Source organism: Rhinolophus sinicus, chromosome 1 (assembly GCF_057876585.1).
Source record: "Rhinolophus sinicus isolate RSI-liver-muscle chromosome 1, RSI-T2T, whole genome shotgun sequence".
Taxonomy (NCBI): domain Eukaryota; kingdom Metazoa; phylum Chordata; class Mammalia; order Chiroptera; family Rhinolophidae; genus Rhinolophus; species Rhinolophus sinicus.
Window position 1 is genome coordinate 39,326,241 of NC_142501.1, and position 24,216 is coordinate 39,350,456.

Here is a 24,216-nt window from a genome sequence, read left to right on the forward strand (position 1 = left end):
CACAACACCCTTTGAAGGAATCTTGCTCCTGCCATTAGTGGCAAGACCTGCCATCGGCATGGCCTGGGGTCATGCTAAGAGGGTGCTTCCAAGGTCCAAACTCTGCTGAGCCTCAGAGCTTCAGAGCAGAGCTGAGTCCCAGTAGAAGTGGCTGCAATCCTGCTTTTCTGCAGAGCTCAAAGCACTCTCAGGTTCTTACAGGAACCAAATATCATGCCATCCCTCTGTTGTCCTCATCCCGCTCAGCCCGAAAAGCCTTCCTGAAACTTAACCTCCTGCAAATAGGTACTGAAAGGAGTTCCTAGCCCTGGTTCTATAAACAACCCCCTGAATGTGGGGATGTTTGTGATTAGCTGTGGTCTATGTTTGTTATTTATACATGCAGATAATTAACTCGACAGTTATGTGTTTTTTTAATTTATTGGGGTGACAATTGTTAGTAAAATTACATAGATTTCAGATGTACAATTCTGTATTACATCATTTATAAATCCCATTGTGTGTTCACCACCCAGAGTCAGTTCTCCTTCCATCACCATATATTTGATCCCCCTTACCCTCATCTCCCACCCCCCCACCCCCGACAGTTATGCTTTAACTTATGTTATTTCAGTTTGTTTATTGTGTTTTATTTTTACATATTAAGCTCATCTGTGAATGCAGAAGATAGAACAGATCTACCTTCCTAGGTCAGATGTCATCTCCCCACTGTGGGAATGAGTCAATGCTCTTCCATTTTCTTTTACCCCTAGTGTAAGTGGTGCCAGTACTGAAATGGACATCTGGGCTTCAACTCCCACTGTCTAAGGATCAGAACAAAGCATAGTGTCTGTGGAAGACCTGAATTCATCAGCACCATTCCAGGGGGTATCCAGGGACAGTAATCCGATAGAAGCAGCTCCCCACACTGGGCAGGCTGCAGTCACCCCCATGCTGGCTCAACCACCTGCAGAGACTCAGTCTTTTAGGTTGGCAGACTATAGGTCACCTGAGTTTAGTTTGGTTTCCTGAATAATGGATGAAGTAGACATGAGGCCTTCGTCTTAGGGCCAATCTGTGTCACTAGGGGTTTTCTTAGTTGGTAAAGGTATTCTAGTGTTTTATTAGGCAGTTTGGATTTTATGTATGAGTCATAACGAGTCAGAACTTTCGTTTTGATCCAGTTCAGCAGTTACGTCTCTGAGTCTGAGAGTCTCAGATGGACACCTGGATACATCCATGACCCAGCTTTGTTGCAAATTATGTTGTGAAGGGAAACTCTACAAAACATTCTCTGATCAGTTCCACAAAGGAAAAAGAAGACAAAATTATACAGCTTTTAGTATCATCAATTAGCAAAGTCATGGGGCTGAACCAGTTATTCCAAAACAATATCCACAAACTCAAGTGCCAGTGGCCTCTTTTAATTTAAAAAAATTATTTGGGAATAATGGGCCTCAGGGAAGTGAGTGCTCTAGCCGTGTGATCTAAGCAAGGTTCAGGAGCTGGAGTGGTTTTGGCTGAGTCACCGCTGGCTGCAGGACCCCATGCACATCACCTGACCTCCACATGCTTCAGCTGGCCCAGCTGCAGAGATGAGTAAATGTGGTCCAGAAAGCCCTGAGGTGCAGAGACAGCCCTCTGCACACTGCTGCCCTGGGGCAGCTCCCTCAGGGACAGTGAGAACCTAAGACGGACTCCCAGAGTAGCCTCACCTAAAAGCCACCTCTGGAAAAGAGACCCTCTTTTGCTCTATGGGTAAGAGTATTAACTGGCACAAGCTTTTTGAAGACTTAAAAATACTCATACATTTGGATTGTATGATTTCACTTGAGTAAATTTATTCTTAGAAAATAGAAGCTGTCAAAAATCAACGACAAAGAATGAATCCTCAAGGCAGCCAGGGAAAAGAAGACGGTAACCTACAAAAGAAAGCCCATTATATTATCATCAGAATTTCTCAGCAGAAACTCTACAAGCCAGGAGGGAGTGGAACCAAATATTCAAACTATTGAAAGAGAGAAATTATGAGCCAAGAATAATATATCCAGCAAAGATATCCTTTAGATATGAAGGAGGAATAAAGACCTTTCCAGACATACAGAAGCTGAGGGAATTTTCTAATACACGACCTGCACTACAAGAAATACTAAAGGAGGCTATTCGACCACCATCAACAGGGACAATTTGTGGCAACCAAAAAAATAGAGATGCACGCAAATATTTACGTTCAACAATGTTCATTCCAGTGTTATCTTTAATAATGAAAAACTGGAAATTGCTTAAATGTTAAACTGTAAAGTATTATTAAATAAAATATGGTATATCTATGTTGGAATACTGGACAGCCATTCAGAAAAATCACTGTAGCAGCATAACTAATGATGTGGAAAAACGTCCACAATAGAACAGTAAATAGAAGAGGATTATAAAACAACATCATTGGAATAATCCAATTTATTTAAAACTATACATACTCCCACACATACGGACAAATGGCTGTAAGGATATACACTAAATTGTTACAGTGTTCAGTCTCTGGGTCTTAAAATTATGAGCCCCGTTTTTATTCATGATTCTTCCTGTATGTTCCAAATTTTTGACAATGAACATGTGTTCTTTTTGCCATAAATATCAATGCCCCGAGTCTCTGTTAACTCGGGCTGTTGTATGTGGAGCCAACCTGCATGCATACCTATGGAGCAAACGAATACAGTGACATGTCTGTGAACTGAGGCTTGAGCAATTCCAACCCCGGAGGCTCTCTGCCTGGGAACAGAGTGGGATTTTTGTATGAGGAGCTGGAGCCTGGAAGAATGATGACTCTGTGGGTGGTTGCTTAGATCCTCAATGCATGTGGCTTCCAGCCCTGACTCTGCCCGAAAATTCTGGGTTGCTGACCAAGACTGAAGAGCAAATATGCCTAAGCAGCTAATTCCCCTATATAAGGCCATGGTTAGCTCTGCATCTATTTAATAGCTATTAAGCAACACCTGATCCTGTTCACCAGAAAGTGTGTTCCAAGAGTAACCTTTCTTTCATAGTTAAGCAAACATCCTTGGTAAGGGGTCCTAACACTGGAGAATCTTGCAGTTAACTGTTCAAGCATTACATCTACACGAATCTCCTGTGTCACAATACCACAGTAGGCTGGAGAGTGATCTCACTGTGGTGCATCCTATATGGGAACAAAATTTTTCCAATGCTACATCTTCCTTTGAGAAGAAAGTTGTCTCCTCCGTAATTTATACTGGGAAGAAAACAGGTAATTTATGAGATAATCAAAGCACATCATCACTAGAGCTTTCAAGGTGATATTCTTCTGAAGCAACACACTTATTCTTAATTCTGGGCAGTTGATGATCTCAACGTTCCTGATATTGGGCTTCGAGATGTGCTATGTCATTTGCCTTGCTTAGGTCAACAGTGAGCAGGTGCCTTCCCTGAGCGGATTTATCAAAGATGGGCTGGGCGTGCCATGTAAACAGGAAGGTAGTCTAAAGTTTATCTTAACATTGTTGCAGACAAGTCACAGTGTGAAATAGGAGTAATGTTATCTCCAGTCCATGTAAAAGAAATTGAAGAATAAATCAAAATATTAATACATTTTATTTAGCATCTTTGTGTCAGGTACTGTTTCAGGCAGGGTAAGGGGATAGAGAGTAAGGGAGGGGTAATTTTAAATGAAGTACCTAGGGGACCTTTCTCTGATAAGCTGACATTTGAGGAGAGACACAAAGGCAGTGAGGAAGTTAGCCAGGTGAATCCTTGCAGCATGAATATTCGAAGTAGAGAAAAGGGCAAGTGCAAGGCCTTGATAGGAGAGCCTATCATGATGTGTTAGAGGATCAGCAGAGACGCCAGTGTAGCTGAAGGTCATGCTGAGGACTCTGGCCTTTGCTCTGAACCAGAAGAGAAGCCATTGGAAGGTTCTCAGCAGAGGACTGACATGATATGACTTACCTGTGTGTTAGGCGTGGGTATGGTCATGGGTGGGTGCATGGTAACCAACTAGGATGCTATTGCCACCGTCGAGGTGATCATGCTTAGGCCAGGCTCGACACAATGAAAGTATAAGAAGTGGAGCAATTTCAAAAGAAGATCTGAAAGGACTGGCTGATGTATTGGATGGGGGAGGTGAGAGGAAAAGACAACAAAAGTAATTGGCCTAAGCAACTGAAAGAATGAAGTTATTTTCTGAGATAAAAATGGGGTGGGAGGAATTCATAATTAAGTTCTGTACACACAGTCAATTCTCATTATTTGTAATAGTTATGTTCTTCAAAGTCACCAGGAATGCTCAGTTAGTGAATGCTGAATCATTGCTCCTAGGAGAAACACAGGGTTAGCTTCCTGTGAGCCCCCAGTGCAAATGTTTTCATCAACTGATCAATACATAACCTTGTTGTATAGATGCTTTTAGTATGTAGTGCTCTTTCATTATCACTGAACTCATGGCCAACAGCATTTTAACTCACGAAGCTTCTCTAACACACATTATTTTCTGCGTAAGGCACATCCCATCCTTCTTCCACTGAGGAGCACTTAGACAGAACTTCAGCAAACCCTTTAGAACCACTTTAAACAGTGAAATCACCAAGAAAAAGCACAAAAATGCAAAGAATGTGGCATTGAATAGATCATGAAAGGATACTTATTTACATTATGAGAGCTGACATAAGAAGGCAGATCACTGCGACATTCGACCTCAGCTGGATCGTACATGTCCAGTGACTCAAAAATTTTTTTCACTTTAATTTTTTAAATTAGTTTGAGGTGTACAAAAATCATTATTATTAGACATTTACACCCCTCATAAAGTGATAACCTCCCCCAAGTCTACTACCCCTCTGACATCATATATAGCTGTTACAATACCATTGACTATATTTCCTCTGCTGTACTTTATATCCCGGTGACTCAATTTTTTTCACAGCTTTGCACATGTCTGCAAATGACTGAAAGCACAGTAAGTATTGATTTTGGAGTCACAAACAAATTTTAGAAAATAGGTAAATTTGCAAATATGGGATCTGTGAATAATGAGAGTTGACTGTATTTTTTTCTTCTTTTATTTAAAAAATATAAACAAACAATAAAATAATAGATATAAAAAACTCATCACATGGCTAGGGCTAAGCCCCACATGATCTTGTAAAATATCTCCCATAATACTGTTTTTTTCTCAATTAGCAGTCTAAGGTACGGTGAAAGATTGTAAAGGTAAATTAATATTTGTCATCCTCAACCAGATTCCCTCTGTATGAAGTCTTGTTATACACTGATGTGGAAGCACTAGTTGTTCAAAAGAAAAGAAAAGAAAAACCCCAAACCTAACTTCTTTGGCTATAAGTAAAGAAGCACTGACCGAAGCCCATGATTCTCTTCTCTTACAGCCCTGACCATCCTGGGTCCTTCCCTGGAACCTCCCAGACCTTTCTAAGGTCAAGCAACTAAAGAGTTAATGACCCTGCTTCAGGAATGTGACCAAAGTACTTTCTGATTGGTTGATGTCAATGCCAATCACTATTGGGCTAGGCTCTGGTACCCATTGTCTAGTCTGCATCTCCTGCAAGTTCTTGCCTTAGTGAAGCTCACTCTGTGTCAAAAACCTACAGCCCACACAGGGACCCCTGCTTAAGGTCCCACTGAATAACCCTTAAATGACTGCCTATGGGAGCTGCAACCTATATAGGATTTTGCTTTGAGCGAAACAAGGAGAGAGAGTTCAATTGGGCAGGTAGTAGGGGCAAATGCAGCCATGCATAGATAGATAGCTCAGCTACTCTCTGCTGGCTCTGCAGGCACTCCCCAGAGAGGAGGGAGGATGCAGGAAAAGACAAGGCTCTTAGGGGCAGTATGCAGCCAAGGATGACCTGAGGTATGGGTATTACTTTCCAGTATCACCTCCAATTAATGTGACGAATTCATTAAAACTCACTGAATGCCCATTGATAGAGGACATTCATGTTAATTTCATTAATAAAAATGTTACTGATACATAGCATTTTCTCTGTGTCAGATTATATTCTCAAAGTATATTAGCTCATTTAAGAAAATCATCAACTGTATTTTACAAATGAAAAAAATTGAAGTACAGAAAATTATTTAAAATGTATCTGGCAAGCCAGCATTTAAACCCTTGCACATGAACACACCTTAATTGCCACCTTTCATCTGGCCTGAAGGATTACCTTTGTCTTATTTTCGAATGGTATTTTCTATTTGATTGTTGATAAAGTGTATACTGATTATATAAAATTATAAGTATTATAAATATTTTTACTAGAAATGTTTGAAATGGAATCACTTTTAGATCAGTGGAAACTGAGAAATCATCACCATGAATAACATTGCTGGTGTTAAGACAAATTGAAAACTTATTTCGATTCCAACCCACTTAATGACTATCAGTTCAATTGAAATGTTGGAAGAGTTTTATGCAGTTCTTTCCATGAAATCATAGCTCCTACTGGAGCATTATTTAGCTAGTGAAAGCTGCATCAAAAAATAACATCAAATATTTCTAAAAATCAACAAACTCTTTGGAAATTATCAGAATAATTTGAAGAACAATTCGCATCAAGCTTTTATCATATGGTAAGCAGTTCTATACACATAAATACAGACCTACATATGTACGTATAGAATTGAATAGTTTTATACATATAACTTATAATTCAGAAATGAAAAAATATTTTTAAATTTTTACACTTATATATAGGTTAATTTCCTATACTGGTGATCAAATATGCTGAATATCATCCCCAGCTGCGAATATTAGCCAATTCCATCTCAAATAGTCTGAAAAGTTAAGGAAAGAAGTTGATTTTTTCTCACATAACTAGTAGCCCAGCGTAGGTTGCAGGCTTAGTAATGTCATTAAAGTCCTTTCCATATCTGTTCTGCTTTCCTCAGTGTGAAGAGACTTAGTTTGCAGCCCCTCATAATTTGAATATGTCCACAGTACTTCTTGCTGGGATGACTGTATTAAGATTGAGGGCCTATTATTCATCCAAGTGGAGATATGAAAAATGAGTTGAAGTCTGGGGGATTCTAGGGAAATGCCGGGGGTGGAGGTATTGATTTGGGAGTCATTGCCTTGTATCTAAATCTATATTTGTAGCTAACATGAGACTGGATGAAATCATCTAGGGAGTGTAAAACAAAAGGAGAGACGCAGTCCAGAGAACCCTAGGGCACTCCAGTGAGGAAGTGCCTGCAAAGGAGACTAAGAAAGAGAGGCCTGTGGAGCAAGAAAAGAAAACAAGGAAGAGCTGTGTTTCAGAATGAGGGAGTTGAGGATGGGTCAAATACTGCTGAAATGTGTCCCAAAGTTGAGAGGACCTTTAGAATTGACCTTTAGATTAGGCAAGATGGAGGTCATGGGTGATTTTGATGAACAGTTTCATTAGAATAATAGAGATAAGCATTTGACTGGAGTGGATCAAAGAGCAAATGCACAATTCTTTCCTGTAGCTCTGATGTTCAATAAGAGAAAAGGAATAAGGTCAAAACTGGAGGAGGATGCAGGACGAAGGATTCTTTTTCAAGGGAGCTATTATAGTACGAGTGTATGCTGAGGGGATGAATCAACGGAGAAGGGATGATCAGTAAGAGAAGAGAAGGGACAATCGCAGGTGGTTCACTCCGCAACTGCAGTTACTCATGTAACTCCACATTCATTGTTCGTGGTCAGCACTATTACAACCTGCATCTACAGATGAGAAAAATGAGGCACAGAAAGGCCAGAACCTTGTTCACAATCACCAGGTGAGTAAGTGGAACCAGCCTACTAATCGAGGCCTTCTTTCCAGAGCCTGTGCATTTAGCTGCTATGCTGTACTTCTGCAACTTTAGGCTCCAATCAATTCCCATATATTGATTACTTTGTACTTCGCAGTCACCAACCAAGGTTGAATGGCGAGAGAGAAAAAGAGTGAAACCCCAGACTTCTGCCTTTCCGCTCACCGGACTCTTAGAAACATCACGTTTTGCCCTCAAAGGCAACCTGGGGAGAAGTGCTGCTGCTGCAGTTTGAGTGAAACCCATGAAGTCAGGGTTAGTGCTAAGACCGGATGCTTCCAGAACGTGTCTCACCTTCAGAAATGTACGAGGTCAATTTTATAGCATGTGGGAAATAAAATTCATTCCTTGGGGTCATTCCCAAATCAAGAATTTAATTAATCTTCTCATAAACTTCTCCTGTTCTTATTTTGGTCCCACATGAGAGATTTCTGAGAAAATAGCTCAGCTTTTTCTAAAATGTATGCAGCTTGGCAATCTCTTGGACCCTGTCTACAGTAGTTAAATAAATCACTTGTTGCTAAACAGAGCAATTTATTCCCCTGACATCTACATGGCCCTCTTGGTTTATTTTAAAATATATCAACTAACTTGCCACGACTGTCATTGCTTTTAATGTGTCTGACACATCCAATTTCAATAGCTCAATGAAAATGTCATGTAATAAAATAAAGTGGCAGGCAGAGCAGGCAAGGAGAGTTTGAGTGGAGACACACCCTTGGAAAGTAAGCAATGAAAATGCTTGTTCAGGTGGGATTTAGGAAAGGGTCTTCCTGCCAGCAGTTTGGGAAATTAATTAGATCACATGAAAATATCTCTTTTTACATTCTCTTTAAAACATTAAGTCTCCCATATGTGTTATTTTAGCTAATAGAATCTACCCACTCTTCCAAGTTATTTCACATGAAGTGAAATCACCAACACCTGTCTTACTAATAACTTTAATTTTTTTTCTTTTCCATGAAATTATTTATTTAGGAATGTAGTCACGTTATTTAACAAAGTAAGTAATTCTGAATGTTAGATGCACAGCATCCATTTATTCATTCCATTAATGAATAGATTCAGTGATTCAGTGCTATCATGCATGGGGCATTGTGTGACTTACTAAGACCAGTTCTCCAATTTCGACCTGAGTGGGTTTGCAGTCTCATGAGGATGATCTCTGTCTACAGGCAAAGGCAGAAGGTGGTACAGTCAGCTCCGCTAGTAACTAACTGTGTGATAACTAAGACAAGCGACTTCCATTCCTCATCTGTAAAATTAAAAGGATATGAAATATTACCTTGGAAGGATGCCTACCTTTAGGATTACTGGGGGTGGTGGGGGATTAAACGTAACAACATGTGTCAAAACACTGTAAAACTTGATACAAATCTTGGTTCTTCGTAACTGAACTCAAAGTCCACCGCAATTTTGCATCTCCCTCTATAATACTCAGGAAACTAATTCTGTTGCCAAATAGCTACTATCCATTACTAATGTCTTTATAGTGAGGCTATCGGGCTTTGAAAACAAGGTGTTAGGACATCACAATGATGATTATATATTTTGCCTCAGCAATGACAGAATCTACTATAATATTCATCTGGATGCATGGTAGATTCCTGAAACTCCATAGGTCACAACCATACTCACTGTTAGGATTTTTCGCTCCCTGCTAATGGACATCCACCCTCTCTTCCAAATTAGAACCTTAAAATAATCCTCAACAACTTTCCCCCTATTGGTCTAAAATCCTGGACCTCTACCTCATTTGTATCTCTTGGGTCTGCCCACACTTCTTCATCTGGTATACCACCACTGCCTTGGTACAGGCCTTCTGCTCTCTTGGGTGCATCTTTGCAACAACCTCCTAGCTAACTGACCTTTCTGTTGATAGCTTCTTCCTCTCCACTCAGTCCCTCCCTCTGCCTCTAGTTACATGTCCCAAACTAAATATGATCATGTTCTGTTTCATGTACAAAAGCTTCTGCTGCACCCCACCCCCACTCCTTAGGATAATAAGCTGGAACAATTTCTTAGCCTGGGTCTTGATATTCCTCCACGACGCTCCAGCCACATGTGACTCTGGCCATTCCATGAACACAGTTCATTTTTTCCCTCCTCTCTTTCCTTTTGCCTTCACTTTGCCTATGACTTCAAATGCCCCTTCTCCCTGAGCCCTTTCCTTGGCCACTTCTAACTTCCCATTCAATTGTTCAAATGTTGGTTCCTCTGTGCAACCTTCTCTCAGCACCTTCTTCTTTTGAGTTTCCACGGCCCTTTCTATATTTTGACCATTGTATTTACTACATTGTATTGAAATATACATCAACCTGTTCACTCCTGAATGTGAGCTCCACAAGGAGAGTGGATAGATTTCGTTTTCTTCATATCTCCAGTGACTAGCTCAGTGCCTGAAACAGGGTCTGACCCTGACAGGTGTTCAATGACTAAATAAATGTATGAAGAGGCAGAGCTTGTCTTTATTACGTCCTATCCCTCAAGCATTTGTCCTGGGTCTTCATCTTCTGAGAACTTCCTGCCTCTACCTTTACCTGTTAAACAACACCGCTCGCTCCACTCCCATCTCTCCTCGAACATGACTTGTCCTTATCTCCTATTTGTTTTTCCGGGCACAGGAGAGCATGTGGGCTGAGCGTGGATTTTAGAATCAGACTAAGTTCAGATCTTTTTATTTTTCACTATTGGTGTTGGTGGGTGACAAAAGAGATTTTTTAGGTACACATATGTATTAATTACATATTTTCAAAAAATGAACTCATGAAAGCTCAGGTGTCTTTGAAGCCAGAAAATTGGAGCCTACAATTATGCAGAGTTTGAAGTGGTGATAGCAATATGCTTCGCCTGTAAAATCTCCCGAGCTTCTACTTGCCTGTCCTTCTTCACGTAACCAAATTTTTAAAATAAATATACAGAGAAGGCTTTCCTGGCACGTCCTTTCGAGTCCAGCACTCAGTTGAATCCCTACGATGTGAAGGCTGACTTGAAAGCGTGGCTGGGACTTGGTTCCTTGGGGTGTCTTGTGCTCTCCTGAGCCCCTGTGCTACCTTTCCAGCTGCTCTCAGTCAGCAATGCTGGAGGGAGGAGAACACAGAGCCCCTTTGGGTAGAAGACCATTTTCTTCACTCCCACTTTACTCCTCTCCAGCAGGTTGATATGTATGGCTAACAGGCCAAATTGCAGTGGCCAGTGAACAATCCTTGAAGAAGCAGACGTGCTTTCCTTCTACAGTTATTCTAGATTCTCTGAGAGTCAGAGGCAGTGCATTATTTTCTATTCAATATATGTGGGGAACCACAACGCCCAGCTAGCATCACTCCCAGTGGCCTCCCTTTCCAGGCTCACAACACTTTTCCTCCATTGACGAGACATGCCAAGCTGCACCTTGCTTCTCTCCCACCCCATCCTACTTCCTGTACCATCATATACAGGCAGCTTATCCCTAGAGGTAGAATGAGATTTGATGGGAACAGCAGGGGAAAAGGGAAGGTTGACACGGGAACTGACTGACTCAGGACTTAGTTTTCATGCAAAAGGGGATGGCCACCTGTTTTCAGATGAGAGTGGCCCATGTCCTGGAATTAAGGACAAACTGTGAGAATGAGTCAAAATTTTCTCCTAGTTCCTTACCTTACATTGTCATTGAACTGATTCTGAGAATGGGATGTCTCGTGTGTGGCCAGATGCAGCTAGAAAAATTCCTTAATAGACTTTTCTTAGCATTTGTAATGGTATCAAGTTCTCTAGTTTATGTATGATTATGATATCTTGTTTTTACATCATATATTAGGTATGATATCGCTCTCTAGCTTTCATGTTTATGAATATAAAGTTAAGAGGAAATATATGAGGCTCTCACAGTCTACTAACATATTTGATAGAAAGTTCCATACCTTTTTGAAACTCTCTCTTCCTTTGACTCCTGAAACACCATTCCTTTTTGTTCTTTCGTAGCTCTCTGATTTTCTCTCTCTCTCTCTCTTTTTTTTTTTTTGCTTCTCTTGCTAGATGATCTTTGAGGCTCTATCCTTGATCTTCTTCTCTTCTTAAATGTCTCTGTCTTTTAGCATTTATTTATTACTTTGTTCTCACTGCCATGTGTGTCTTGATCACTCTTAAATCTTTTTATCTCTAACCCTGACTTCTTTCGTGGACTCTAGACCTATATATACAACTATCTAACAGATATTTCTTCTTGAATGTCTTTTAAAGAACTAAAATTCAGTATATCCAAGACTAAACTCATCTTACACTCCCCCTACAGCCTTACTCCTCTAATATTCCCTATCTCAATGGCCAACATCACTATTCTCCCATTCATCAAACCAAAAGCCCAAGAATCATTCTGGATTCCTCCATCTTTCTTATTCCTCACCGAGTTGTGCACCAAGTTCTACAGATTCTCCCTCACGAATGTGTCTTGTAACCATCCCCTTTCCATCCCCCGTGCTTACTCTTTGAGATAAAACCCTCATAGTATTTTGCCTGGATCTCTGCAATAATTCTTAAATATAATAAGCACTAAATAATCATATGTTGAAACAAATGAATATATAAATATGGAGCTAGAGGTTGTTGAAAATCTTAAGGTTTGTTTGACTTTTACACGAAGGGTTGTCTGCTCTAGCCTATATTTATGCAACTGAGCTTTTTGGATCTAAACTTTACATCTCTCCCAGTTAAAGTTCATGAGGATAGCTTTGTTCACTGTTCCAGTTTTCTGACATTGTGGTTACTTTGTCATCCATCATGTTCACTCTACTTCCCAACTTTATGTCATCTCCATATTTTATCATTTTGCCATCTATTTCTTTACTCCAGACATTGAAATAAATGTTGGTCAGGAAGAGGCCAAGGACAGACATGTAGCAATAGGCCAAGGATATTTTACTCTAATCTCACAGAGAGTAGAATAATTCCCTTATAGAACTCTACTTTCATCCAGGACTAAATTTTCTCTCTTGTCCAGAGGAATATCGTGCAATTTTTCTTAAATGTCTTATTGAAATCAATATAAACTGTGGCTATGGTATTCACTTAACCTACAATTCCAGTGATCCTATAGAAATGTAAATGAGCTTGGGAAATCCTATTCTTAGGAAACACTTGCTGGACTTAATACAACTTTCATTTCCTTTAAAAAAATGTTATTATTAAACTATAAATGCAAATTAAAAATCCTACAAAAAGTTTAGAAAATAAAGAAAAATTATGTATAATCATATAGCTCTTTTAAAACAAGTATCATTATAGAGTATTTTGTTCAAGTCTTTTTGAGAAACATGCTTTTCTGTAGTTAATAGTGTACATATAATTTATAGCCGCCTTTTAAGTTTAAGCTGCCTGTTGTCCAGTGTTGCCTCAGTTTACATACTTTTCATAGATTTCATATCATTCCATCCTATGACTGAATCATAAAGTTTTAAATACACTCAAATTACTGGAACTTTGGACTGCAGTTTTAAATTACATATAATGATATGGTGACTATTTTGCATATATAGATTTTTCTTTATTTTATATTCTTATCATCCAATAAAATATCCCAGAAGTTGTGTATTTGGGTCAATCTGGTGCCTAGTACATATGTCTCTATTAGTCCGGTAGGCTGGGTTATGCTACAGTAACAATCACATACCTATAATCTCATTTATTTAATAACCAAAAACCCCTTGTATTTCAATGGTTTAACACATGAAAATTTCTCACTCATACCAATTCTGCTGTGTCTATCAATGCTCTCTACGGTAGTTGCCTTAAAAGAGATAACTGAGGGATTCAGATTCCATCTTGGCCTCCATGATTGATGTGGTGGAGAAATGATGGTTGTCCAGGGACTTTTTACCACCTCAGCTTGTCAACTTCACTCACAATCCATTGGTTAGAACTAGTCATGTGTTTCCACCCAACTGCAGCGGGTACTGGGAAATGTATCTTCTGTGCATCCAGTATGAAAAAGAGCACCACTCTTGGTGAGCATTAAGGTCTACTCCAGTGGAGTGGCTTTGTATTATGTCAAGTTAGCTTAGCTGGAGCTACATTTCCCAGAATCCCCTTTCTCATAGGGATTACAGGTTAATTTTGACCACAGGAGATACTTTCATGAGATTGGAAAGGTAAGGATGAAACAACAGCCAGTAAGTTCGGGAATAGGCAACACGCACCACTGCAGCTCACAGCCTGATCTGCTGGCTTACCTGGTTGGGGTGGGGCAGCAGGCAGCCTGCAGACCTCCAGCTCCTGTTAGGCCTCCTCCTTCAGCTTCTCTGAGTTCTGGGTCCGATGTACATGCACTTCCATGGCGAAGGGCACCAGCTTCTTTAGGTCAAATGGGCTATGGAGTTTGGAGATGGTGAGAGCTAGGTGCAAATTTTCGTTTGGCCTCATGGGTTTGAGTTTGTCCTTGCTCTTCTTCCCTGCTTCACACCCAGTTTTTCTTCCTGACTGCCAGCCCCACTGCCTTACGGTGACTTCAGACCCACCACCAGATGCAGAAGTGCCAGCCTTCATAGCATTCTTCACCAGCTCTTCACTATGACTGCATGTCAAATCCTTGAAAGAAATCTTTCAGTCCATGCTATCCATCATGATTTTGCTTTTCTGACAAAACACAGTTGATATAAAACACATTAACAATTTTTTATAAAGCTGTGTCTAATTTTAAGGGATTGTCTTCACAGAAGTTTTATTTAAATATACTGCTGAGAAGACCAGGATCACAAAGAAATAGTTGATCCACGATGAAAGAGAAAGAATAGGTTATGGCATATAGAAAGACAGATACAAGTGTCCAAAGTGAAGACAATTATAAAAACAAAACTAAAAGCAGTTATGAGAACAGCCTCAGAAGCAGTTTTTTTTCCTATGCAAATAGATTTTAGGGGAGGAGAACTTTGGAAGGATGTGCTGCAGAGGATTGTAGAGGAAATCCACACCTGTATCCAGAGCTGTTTGGAGGGCCCCTCTGCCTGGAGCTGATTTTACCCCAGGATTGAAAGGGAACAGGCTTCTTTAGGGGAAAATTCACACGGAAGTGTAAAACCCAGAATTTTCTGTTAAATTGAGTCAAACTGAGTTCGACAACTAATCTCTGTTCCTATACATTTTCTATCTACATAAAGTTGAGCTTCTGTGTTTGTTTGTCATGTAGTTGACTCCACGTGATGTGCCAGCACCTCTGCTGTTGAGGAAGGGCATGGGAGAGGCTAAGAAGCACACTGATTTCTGACCTGTGGCTATGCCCTGATGACTAGGCCTCCTGAGACTCAAAGCACCAGCTGGCCAGTCAAAGGCAGGGTGACTTGCGGATGTCCATTACCGTCCCCCTCACATGCAGATGCCTGCCCTTCGTGCCAATTACTCTCACTGGAAGAGGAACGCATTGTCCAATTTGCCTCCCCCAACCTTTCCTCTGAGTCCAAACAAAAAACAATTCTTGCCACACTGCTTCAAGGAACTGTGGCATACTGGAAAAAGCCCATATGAGCAAAGAATTATATTCATGGTTTGCATGTGATTCATGCAACTGATTTTGATTTCAGCTGTCGCATGTTTCCTTCTTTTCCGAGGGGAACTACCATTTGAAGCGCTGGGCATTAAGAACCAGGAAATCTTAGATGACCAAATGGCCCATGCCCACTGAGACCACGCTGAGTATCAGATACCATGTAGATATACCAGTAGGTGTTGGCCAATTGAAGATTTAGCCAATTTCCAATAAATGCTGGGCAAATGATCTATCTGAATTAGCTCATCAGTGTAGTTCAAGTCACCCAATTTTTTTGTCCCTCCTGCCTCGTTATGTAAAATAGCAATAATAATGACTTTCATATCAGTGGATATATTATTTAGAAACATGGTAAAAAATGAGTAAAGCATGCAAGAAGTTATACACATCCAATTTTATTAATAATAATTTATAAATTCTACTTATCTGGCCTTGACATATTATATTAGAATCATGTTTTTGAGGCAAATAGTGTAATCCTCTAGTGCAGGAAAAGAAAGTCTGTTGAGGATGTGAGAAGTACTGGTATGATCATTTTATAAATTATTCAAGCTTGTGGAAGCCCGCCAGTTCAGAGATGATACCTGGATTTGTTTTCAGATTTCTCAGGTTTTATGTGCATTTTAGCGCCTCTGCTTGGTTTTGGTATTGTGTATTTTCCTCCAGTAGATGGAACAGCTTTACAAACAATTATTTCAGAGATAGCAAAGGAGGGCCTAGAAGGCCTCAACTGGCCTCAGGGATTTTCTAAAAAACTGAAATTAGTTGTCAAATTTTGCAAATAGAAAGCTCACCATGGCCTCCCAATCTCTATGTGTGGTGTGCACGCCACGATTTCACCCATTTTAGTGACTTGCCTGGTTCCTGGAGACATCGTGTTTGTATTTCAGGAGCCTGCTCCACTCTGTTTTGCACTGTATAACAGCGTACTCATCATCAACAGAAAAACGTCAACATGCAAGAAAATAAGCCCTTTTCTAAAGGAACTTTTTAAGGGGTAAAAAATATGATAAATTACACATGTATACAATTTATTTATTAATATTATGGTCTCATATGATACAAATATTTTCGCATCTAAAAATAGTATTTATGAAACATACTTTCATTAAACTCTTGGGCCTCAGAATGGACCATATAGGGGAATAAAATTCTTTTGAAATTAAAAATTTTATTCAGCAGAAACTGATACTTTCAACCTAATGTGGATTTTAATAACTACATAGTAAAACATTTTCCTTAACATCAAAATCCAGCATGATTGTATTTAATATCACCAAATAAATATAAGAACATTAATTGATACTCGCCTAGGTCAAATATTCCAGTTGCATCACAAACATATACATAACAAATATAACTTTGTATCAGATGTCAAATTTCTGCATTATTATCTTCTCCATCATGAATTTGAAAGCCTGCAAAATGCCCTTTTTGTTTGCTTGTTTTTGTTCATTTTGCCTTATAATCTCTAAGTATTTAGGCAGGAAAGAAAGAGAAGCACAACTTGGAAATATTTCAGTTTTGAACAAGTAAGCATCTTGTTAGTTGCAATCTCTTTTGGCTACTTTCCATAGGAGACAAATATGCTGTGAGATGGTGAGCTGCTACTAATAATGGTTGGAGAGGTTAGGCCATTTCTTGATAGCAGTTACATACCCAATGGCTTAGTCCCTATAAAAACGAACTATCACAGCATCAGAAAAGACTAGACAGTTCATCATCTAAAAGACAGGTTGCTCTCCTCTGTACAAATTAATCTATTTTCTTGATAGTCAGGATCAAAAACATTTCATTTCGTGCTGAAACGGAGATAGGTTCCTATACTGGAATATGGCCAACCTTTTCCACTTTTCTCTTTTTTTCTCCTACCCACAAAACTCTCTTCCTAAGTAAAATATTTTAAAGTACTTTTTCATCTAATACTGTTATAACAATGATGATCTTGGAGTAAAACAATGGCTGCCTTGGTCTACTTCGAATTTGGTGAAGCCCTTTTAAAAAATCACATATGTGATACCGTCTAAAGATTTAATAAAGAATTAGGGGTAACTGAGTGACAGTGGAATTTCTCATCTATTTATTGAATGCCTACTAGATTCAAAGTTCCATGTTGCATGCAGATATATATCCCAATTTCTTCGTCTCATTGGATCATGGTCCTTCAGCAACTGATCAGGAAAAACACTATCATGTCAGAGTGAAGAATTTTTAACTTGGGGAGGGACTGTGGCTGGCGGTGGGGTATCAGTAGATTCAGCTCAAACATTTGTTGCTCTGGGTTTCAACAGTATCACTCCAAGTCTACATTTTAACAGTGTGTAGAAGAAGGATTGGTTCAGGCATCCTTTATAATCTACTGAGACCATGAGTTGAGAATTTTAGGAGCCAATAGCTTAAACTGTATTAAAACAACCCAAAAAGCTTTAAAAATGGTCATAGCAACCTTGTCCAGACCTTAAACCTGAGTGGTAATAACTTGAGCATTTTAAGCCTCTGGAGGCAATTTTTGTCCCTATGGGGGTGGGGGCACCTCCCTGGGTCTGGTGTCATGTGCCTTGCTCTCTTGCCACACAGTGGATAGCCTAATACTTTCATTATCCAAATTTTGTTTTAACACTCTAAAAGCATCATTTCTAAGAATAATCTGAGTATGGCAGATTATTTTCTCCCTCAACAAATTCTGGTTGCATAATTCAACATAAAAACAATTTGGGGAAGGGATTATTATCTTTCTGTATTTTGCAAAGTTCTCACTGATAAAGTTTAAAATATGCAATTGATATGCTGCATTTTCTTGAGTATTCAATACATTTCTTATATATTTTTCTTAACTGCAGGAATAAAACCACTCAGTTCTTTAAGCACAGCAAACATGAATCAAATAGCTTTTACTCGATATTTAAAAAAGGCAATGCCACCATTGTAAGTTTCTCAATATTTCCTGTCATCTTTAAGCGTTCCCATTTATTAATCTCAATATATTTTAATAGCACACATATGTTTTCAAAAAACTATTCCCTGGGGCTTACTGTCAGCTTTTTCTTCCCCAAATCTTTTAAAATCTTAGCCTATACATAACTTAAAACACGCTTTTAGCAAGTTATATGAAAATCTCCTTTTGTGCTCTATATTGACAGAGCTGCTTTGAATCTGGGAGAAAGCAATCACATTCCACTTGTGCTGTCAGCGTGAGGGCCATAAGCTCCAAAGCACTAGTTCCTAGAGCTCTAAATCCATTGTGTTGCATGTTATAAACAAGGAAATTGCCCTGTGACAGCTACGGTTTGGAAGCATTAACATTTTTCTTTGCAACTTTCATTTTTAATCTTTCAGTTATTTTCTTTAGTAAAACTTAGCCACCCAAGTATGACTTCCTGTATCACTGACCTATATGCCATAATTAAAAGAAAGAAATTCCAACCAACCATGACAAAGGTTGCAGTCAGCATTTAAGACAAAACGGACTCATCGATTTAGCAAAACGCAGTTCTCTCTGCACTGCCTCTCCTTCCACCCTGCCGCTCCCTACCCTCTCCGTCCATTTGAGCATTAAGAATGCGTGATGTGTGCTTCCTAGCGGCTGCATTTTAAGTTTGGCCTTCTCAACCATGAAAACACAGTTATAAATTGTTCTCCGAGCTAAACCACTCAACATCTTGGCACTTGGCTGTTTTTAACTTTTCAACAATAGGCACTGTTCACTCCCCTTCATCTCAGTTCTTTATTCAGTGATCAGGCAGGACACTGATGAAAGGCTAGTCACGGCTTTCCCCCATGGTGTCAGTGTGGTGGCATGTGATGGTTCACATGGGGTGTGTTTGATCCGAGAAAGCCCAGTCTCTGCTTATTCTTCCTTTGTTCTGTCATCTGCGGGAAAAGAGAGAGTGTGTTGAGCTGATTTCCTCACTCTTTCCTACTGCTGGTGGGCCACACGGTTTTGGGTTAACATTTCCCAACACCTACAGCCTGTCTGGCATCATATAGAATATATTTATCCAAAAAAGGGAAAATATTTTTAAGTGAATTTCCATAAACAGAGAAAAAAAGCAAACCCTTCTCTGTGGTTAAGAAACAGGAACCACGGTTCCTTTAAAGCAGCCCTTGCTTGTCACATAATCATCACCATCACCATAGTCATTTTAACAGCTACCACAGTTACTTTTGATATTATTTTTACAGATGCTAACAATTTTACATGATGAAGGGGCTGATTATAGCATTGAAATGACAGATGCTAATAATGATCTGCCTTTCCAATGAGTTAAGTAATTACTACGATGGTAGAAAATATGATTTTCTATCAAAAAGTGCAAAGAGGTCTTTGTATTTTGGCATTTGCGCCTTCCTTCCCCCTTCCACAGGAGAAGTGTCACACACGATGGGGAGGTGGGTATGTAGGCCTCTGCTTGCTGAGGTGTAGTTCTTACAGCACAATGTGGGGTTTCTTTATTGGAAGTTACAAGTCTCCATGGATCACAGGCTTGCCCCCAGGAGGCTCTGGGGCTCCCCTTGCTCAAGGTCATGAATGATTCCATCCTACCCAGCTTCATGTCCCCGAGCACACTGACCTGCTCCTTGAGTTCTGCCAGCTGACCCGACAGCTGTTTGACCAGACTCATGGTCGACTCCAACTTCTCCTGGAGGTTCCGAATTTCATTTTGCTCACTGTCGCCTTCATTGCTAACAAGGGACATGGCTCGCATCCGAGGAAACCAATCCAAATTCTTTTCCTAAAAGAAAATAGATGTTCAGGACCAAGGGAGTAAGTATGGAAGGGAGCCTGAAGTTCTTTCCGTAAAGGATGTTTATAGATGTTCATTATGATTAACATTTAAATCAATGTTCCTTAGCACTCAAAGCAAAAGGTACTCTTTTTGGTCAGGGGTGGGGAGGGGCTAAGGGTAGGAATGAGGTGGGGGTTACACATTGGTCTTCATGAGCTGGGGGAAGATCTTCAATATCAGAAGAAACTTCCTATGGGCTCCCAGGGAGGTCCCAGATAGAGCATTTAGAACAGTGTCATGGACCCTGCAGGCATTCAGTGAGTCTTGATGAATGATGCCATAGGGTCTGGAGGCTGGAGAGAGCAGATCCAAGTGTGGGTGGATACAGTATAGGCATGAGCTGTCTCTCCTTGCCCCTGGCACAAAAGAGAAAAGGGTGGAGGAATAGGAGAGTGGTAAAAGAAATGCTTCAGTTGCAGCCACCCACACTAGTTTACCTCCCACTTCCCCAAGACAGGCTCTGAGCTGGGCTCAGGGAACAGGGAAGTGGGAGGACATGGCCCTAGGTTACTCTGTCTGCTCCCTTTGGAAACATTTTATTACAGTGGGGGTGAGGCTTCAGAGTTAGACTTCCCCTGAGGGCAATAGTTGGTACCACTTCTGTTTTTCTAGGTGAACTGGGCATAGGGGCGTGTGTGTGTGTGTGTGTGTGTGTGTGTGTGTGTGTGTTAAAGACATTATGGTGGAGACAGAGAGTTAACCTGATACCCAGCTCTCTTGGAAACTCTTCCTGATTGCCTAACACTGCATTACTTATATTCCATTTTCAATCCTTAAAAAAGTTTGTAAGGTAAACCGTATTGTCTCCGTTTTATAGATGACGAAACAAGTGGCCCCAACAGTTTAATTACCCAGGTCACATGCTAGGAAATGGGCGACCTGGGATTTGAAGCCAGGGGAGTCTTTCTACCACTGAGTGGGTATGTCAGTCTGTATCCATTTCTCTAAGTCTTCATCTTCCAACATCCTCAGCAGTAACTTTCCTGCTTAAGATTTTTCCACTCTAGAAAAGCCCACTGCAATGGCTACAAAGATTTCTGCCTGGTGATCCCTGGAATGAGAGTCAACAGAGTAGTTTCCTCCCCTAAGGTACAGTGGAAAAAATCCACTTATCTCTGCGCTTTTGTCTCAATCTTATCTAGCCCATGGGTTGTGGTGGTGGTAGTGGTTTTTGTTTATTTGTTTGTTGTTTTTAGGTCGTTGTGGTCTAGTCTGAGAATAACAAGTTCTTTATCATTCCCTACCCCCAATGGCAATGAAAAGGGCTGATAAATAAAGGATTAAGGATAAAACATATTAAAGAGTTTTAAACTGCTTTTAAACAGCTGTAACTGATTAGCGTTTCAAAGGAGTATGGTATTGTATTCCTAAGTGCAGAGTGACAGCCGGATTCATTCGTTCAACCAATCCTTCAACATCTATTGCCAGGTATTTAGAGATGAAAATCAGATAAGACAAAATGTCTGTTCTCAAGGAACTTGTGGCTTCGGATAGGCCTCTGAGAAAAGTGGACCCTGCACTGTGTATATCAAAATCCTTTGGGGTTGCTTGTTAAAATTACAGATTTCAGACCCACCACCTCTTTCCAAATCAGAACCTCCTGAGGGTCATGCCCGATTCCTATGTGCACTAAAGTCTAAGAACTCTGGTCCACGGAGACAGAGAAGATAAATGGTAACCGCTGGGATGGTGGCAGGGTAGGGAGATGGATTGAAGAAGTGCTGAAATAGCTTGTGTGGGGAATGGGAAACCACATACATAGGGGCCATTAAATGCCTGCAGGGCAGGATGGATAACCCAGCCTTGTAGTGATCCTGGCAAAGACCACTATTCACCAATAGCCTAGGTAGATGTGCAGCTGAGGCAGAGAGCTGGACTGATAAGAAGATGGTGCATCCCCTGCAGCGGGCATCAGAAAGACAAAGGTGTTGGGAAGCGAGGAAGGTCAGCAAAGCCACAGTTCAAGGAGGACCTCGAATGTGGGGATTGGTAGGGAGGCTGGAGAAGAGCAGACCTGTGCTAAAGGCTATAGAAGCACTGACTCCTTTCAACAATCCAATGAACTTCAATTCTCCTACCTCTTTAGGATCTGAATGATCTACAGTATTCTCTGTTATCTGAATTGTACAAATGAAGAAACTGAGGCTAACAAATGGTTTAGCTGGGATCCCAACCCAGGTCTGTCAGCATGGAAGTCGTTTGGCCAGACAGGAGACTGTGGACAGAGAATGGAATAATAAAACTTAAAATTCTGAAGGTAGAAGAACTTCACGAAATGAGAATTCTAGGATGAGAGTACTTCAAATACGATAAAAACATTGGTAAATTTGAGGAGTTAGTATTTAGTGGGTACAGAGTTTTCATTGGGGAAGATGAAAATTCTCTGAAGATGGATGGTGCTGATGGTTATATAACAATGTGAATGCTCTTAACGCCATAAAACTATATAATTAAGATGGTAAAAATGATAAATTTTATGTTATGTATATTTTTACTTAAACTATTTTTTAAAAATCACTGGATATGTAGAGGATAATCTTTTGGACGCATCATGCACAAAGTCTCTGAAGTCATCTGAAGGAGGTCAGTAGTTGGAATGGGAGAGGAAGCTGTGGGCAGCCATGGGCCTAAATCTGTGATGAATGTACAGGGGTGACCAGGAAGTATTGAGGACAGTGCTGGGAAAGGCTTGAGGGTAAAGATGTGATGATGTCTTAGTAATGGGAAGCCAAGTGTGCTGGCCCTCTTCTAGGGCCCTTAGTACCAACGGGTTGGGAACGCAGGCAACTGCCACCAGCTGGCTAAAAGAGAAGGGGCTCCTCTTGGGAGAGCCAAGAGGGCAGAGTTTGGGGAGAGAAGACTCGGTCTGTAACAGGACGGACTCCAAGTGCTGATGGAACAGGAGGGTTTCAGAGCCTCAGACAGCTGGGCCTGGGGAAAGAAGCTACCAGGTGACACGGTGATACCCAAGATGTGAATGGTGAGCACAGCAACTTTCAGAAAGTGTCCAAAAGAAACAGAGGCCAAACATTGTTCTAATGCTTAGCAGATTGCAACTCAGCCAAAGAGAGCATGGGTGAAACTGCCTCCAAAGAAATACTACTGCAGGTTTCCCAAAGGCCGGGATATCAGCCCCGTCCATGGTTTCTGGCTTTTCAGGAAACAATGGCCGCTCTCAGGGGACCATCACCCCAGCCTTTGGGCCACAGGACTCTCTTTCCCTGCGCATTCTTTCTTCCCTTGTTCCTTTGTTCATCCATTCATTTACTCAGTCTTACTGTGTTTACTATGTCTGTGCTAGGCACTGGGAAAACAATAGTGAGTTGAACCCTGGCACAATTTTTGTGCTCACGGAATTGACAGTCTATGTGGAGAGAAAGACTTCAGTCAAAGGATGAGGAAAATAACCTGCGCTTCAGGGCTGGGTGGGAAAGCTACAGGCTCTGTTTCCTTTCTCTTAGCCCCTAAACATCATTCTCCTTTAATCCACGTTTGGTTTTGCTCCTTTTTCTTTCTTTCATTGCTTGTTATCGCTGTGTGCTTGTTACTCAGTCTTTTCTCTCCTACTTTTGTGTTTTGTCATATCAATTGACCGTAATCTGAAACTGAAATATATATAATGTGTAATTACAATTTTTTCAATAGGGAATGCTTTATGATTCCTTTTCTTAATTTTTAAGGAACTTGACTTGAATGTCTTACATCTTTCACTAAAATGGGGGGGGGGGGGGGAATAGCCAACCTAGATTGTTTTTGTTCCTCTTTTTACAAATAAAACCAGTCTTTTAAAACTAATTTATGCAACCGATGTTTCTTCAAATTAATGCAGAAAGTACATTCTTTTCACCAACATTAACTCAAACACAACTGTGTTCTTAGAATAAAAGCTGCATACGTTTTTTTCATTGAAACTGGCTCCCAATTAAATACCCCAAGGTTCCTCTCGCTGGTCTCATGGCACCCCTGGAAGGCTCCGCCTGAGTCGGGTGAGAAAGTTGAGACCTGGACTTGAGTCTAAGCCAGAACCGCAGGACGGACACAGAGAACAGTGACCAGTGAACAGGGCACCACTTCCTCCCCATGTCGACTTGTAATGTGTCCTCCGTCTAACAAAGCAGTTTGACCTGACTT

At 40.5% G+C, this 24,216-nt stretch overlaps 1 protein-coding gene across 1 annotated transcript in view; it reads right to left on the reverse strand.

The window, feature by feature from the left end:
• Positions 1 to 16,312: 16,312 nt before the first annotated feature.
• ITPR2 (inositol 1,4,5-trisphosphate receptor type 2) overlaps positions 16,313 to 24,216 on the reverse strand; it is a 432,120-nt gene continuing 424,216 nt past the window's right edge. The window contains exons 56-57 of the mRNA XM_019737570.3: positions 19,870 to 20,031; positions 16,313 to 19,168 (exon numbers count right to left, since the gene is read on the reverse strand). Coding sequence (XP_019593129.2) covers positions 19,082 to 19,168; positions 19,870 to 20,031 — 249 coding nt within the window. The 3' untranslated portion in view covers positions 16,313 to 19,081. The remainder of the gene's footprint in view (positions 19,169 to 19,869; positions 20,032 to 24,216) is intronic.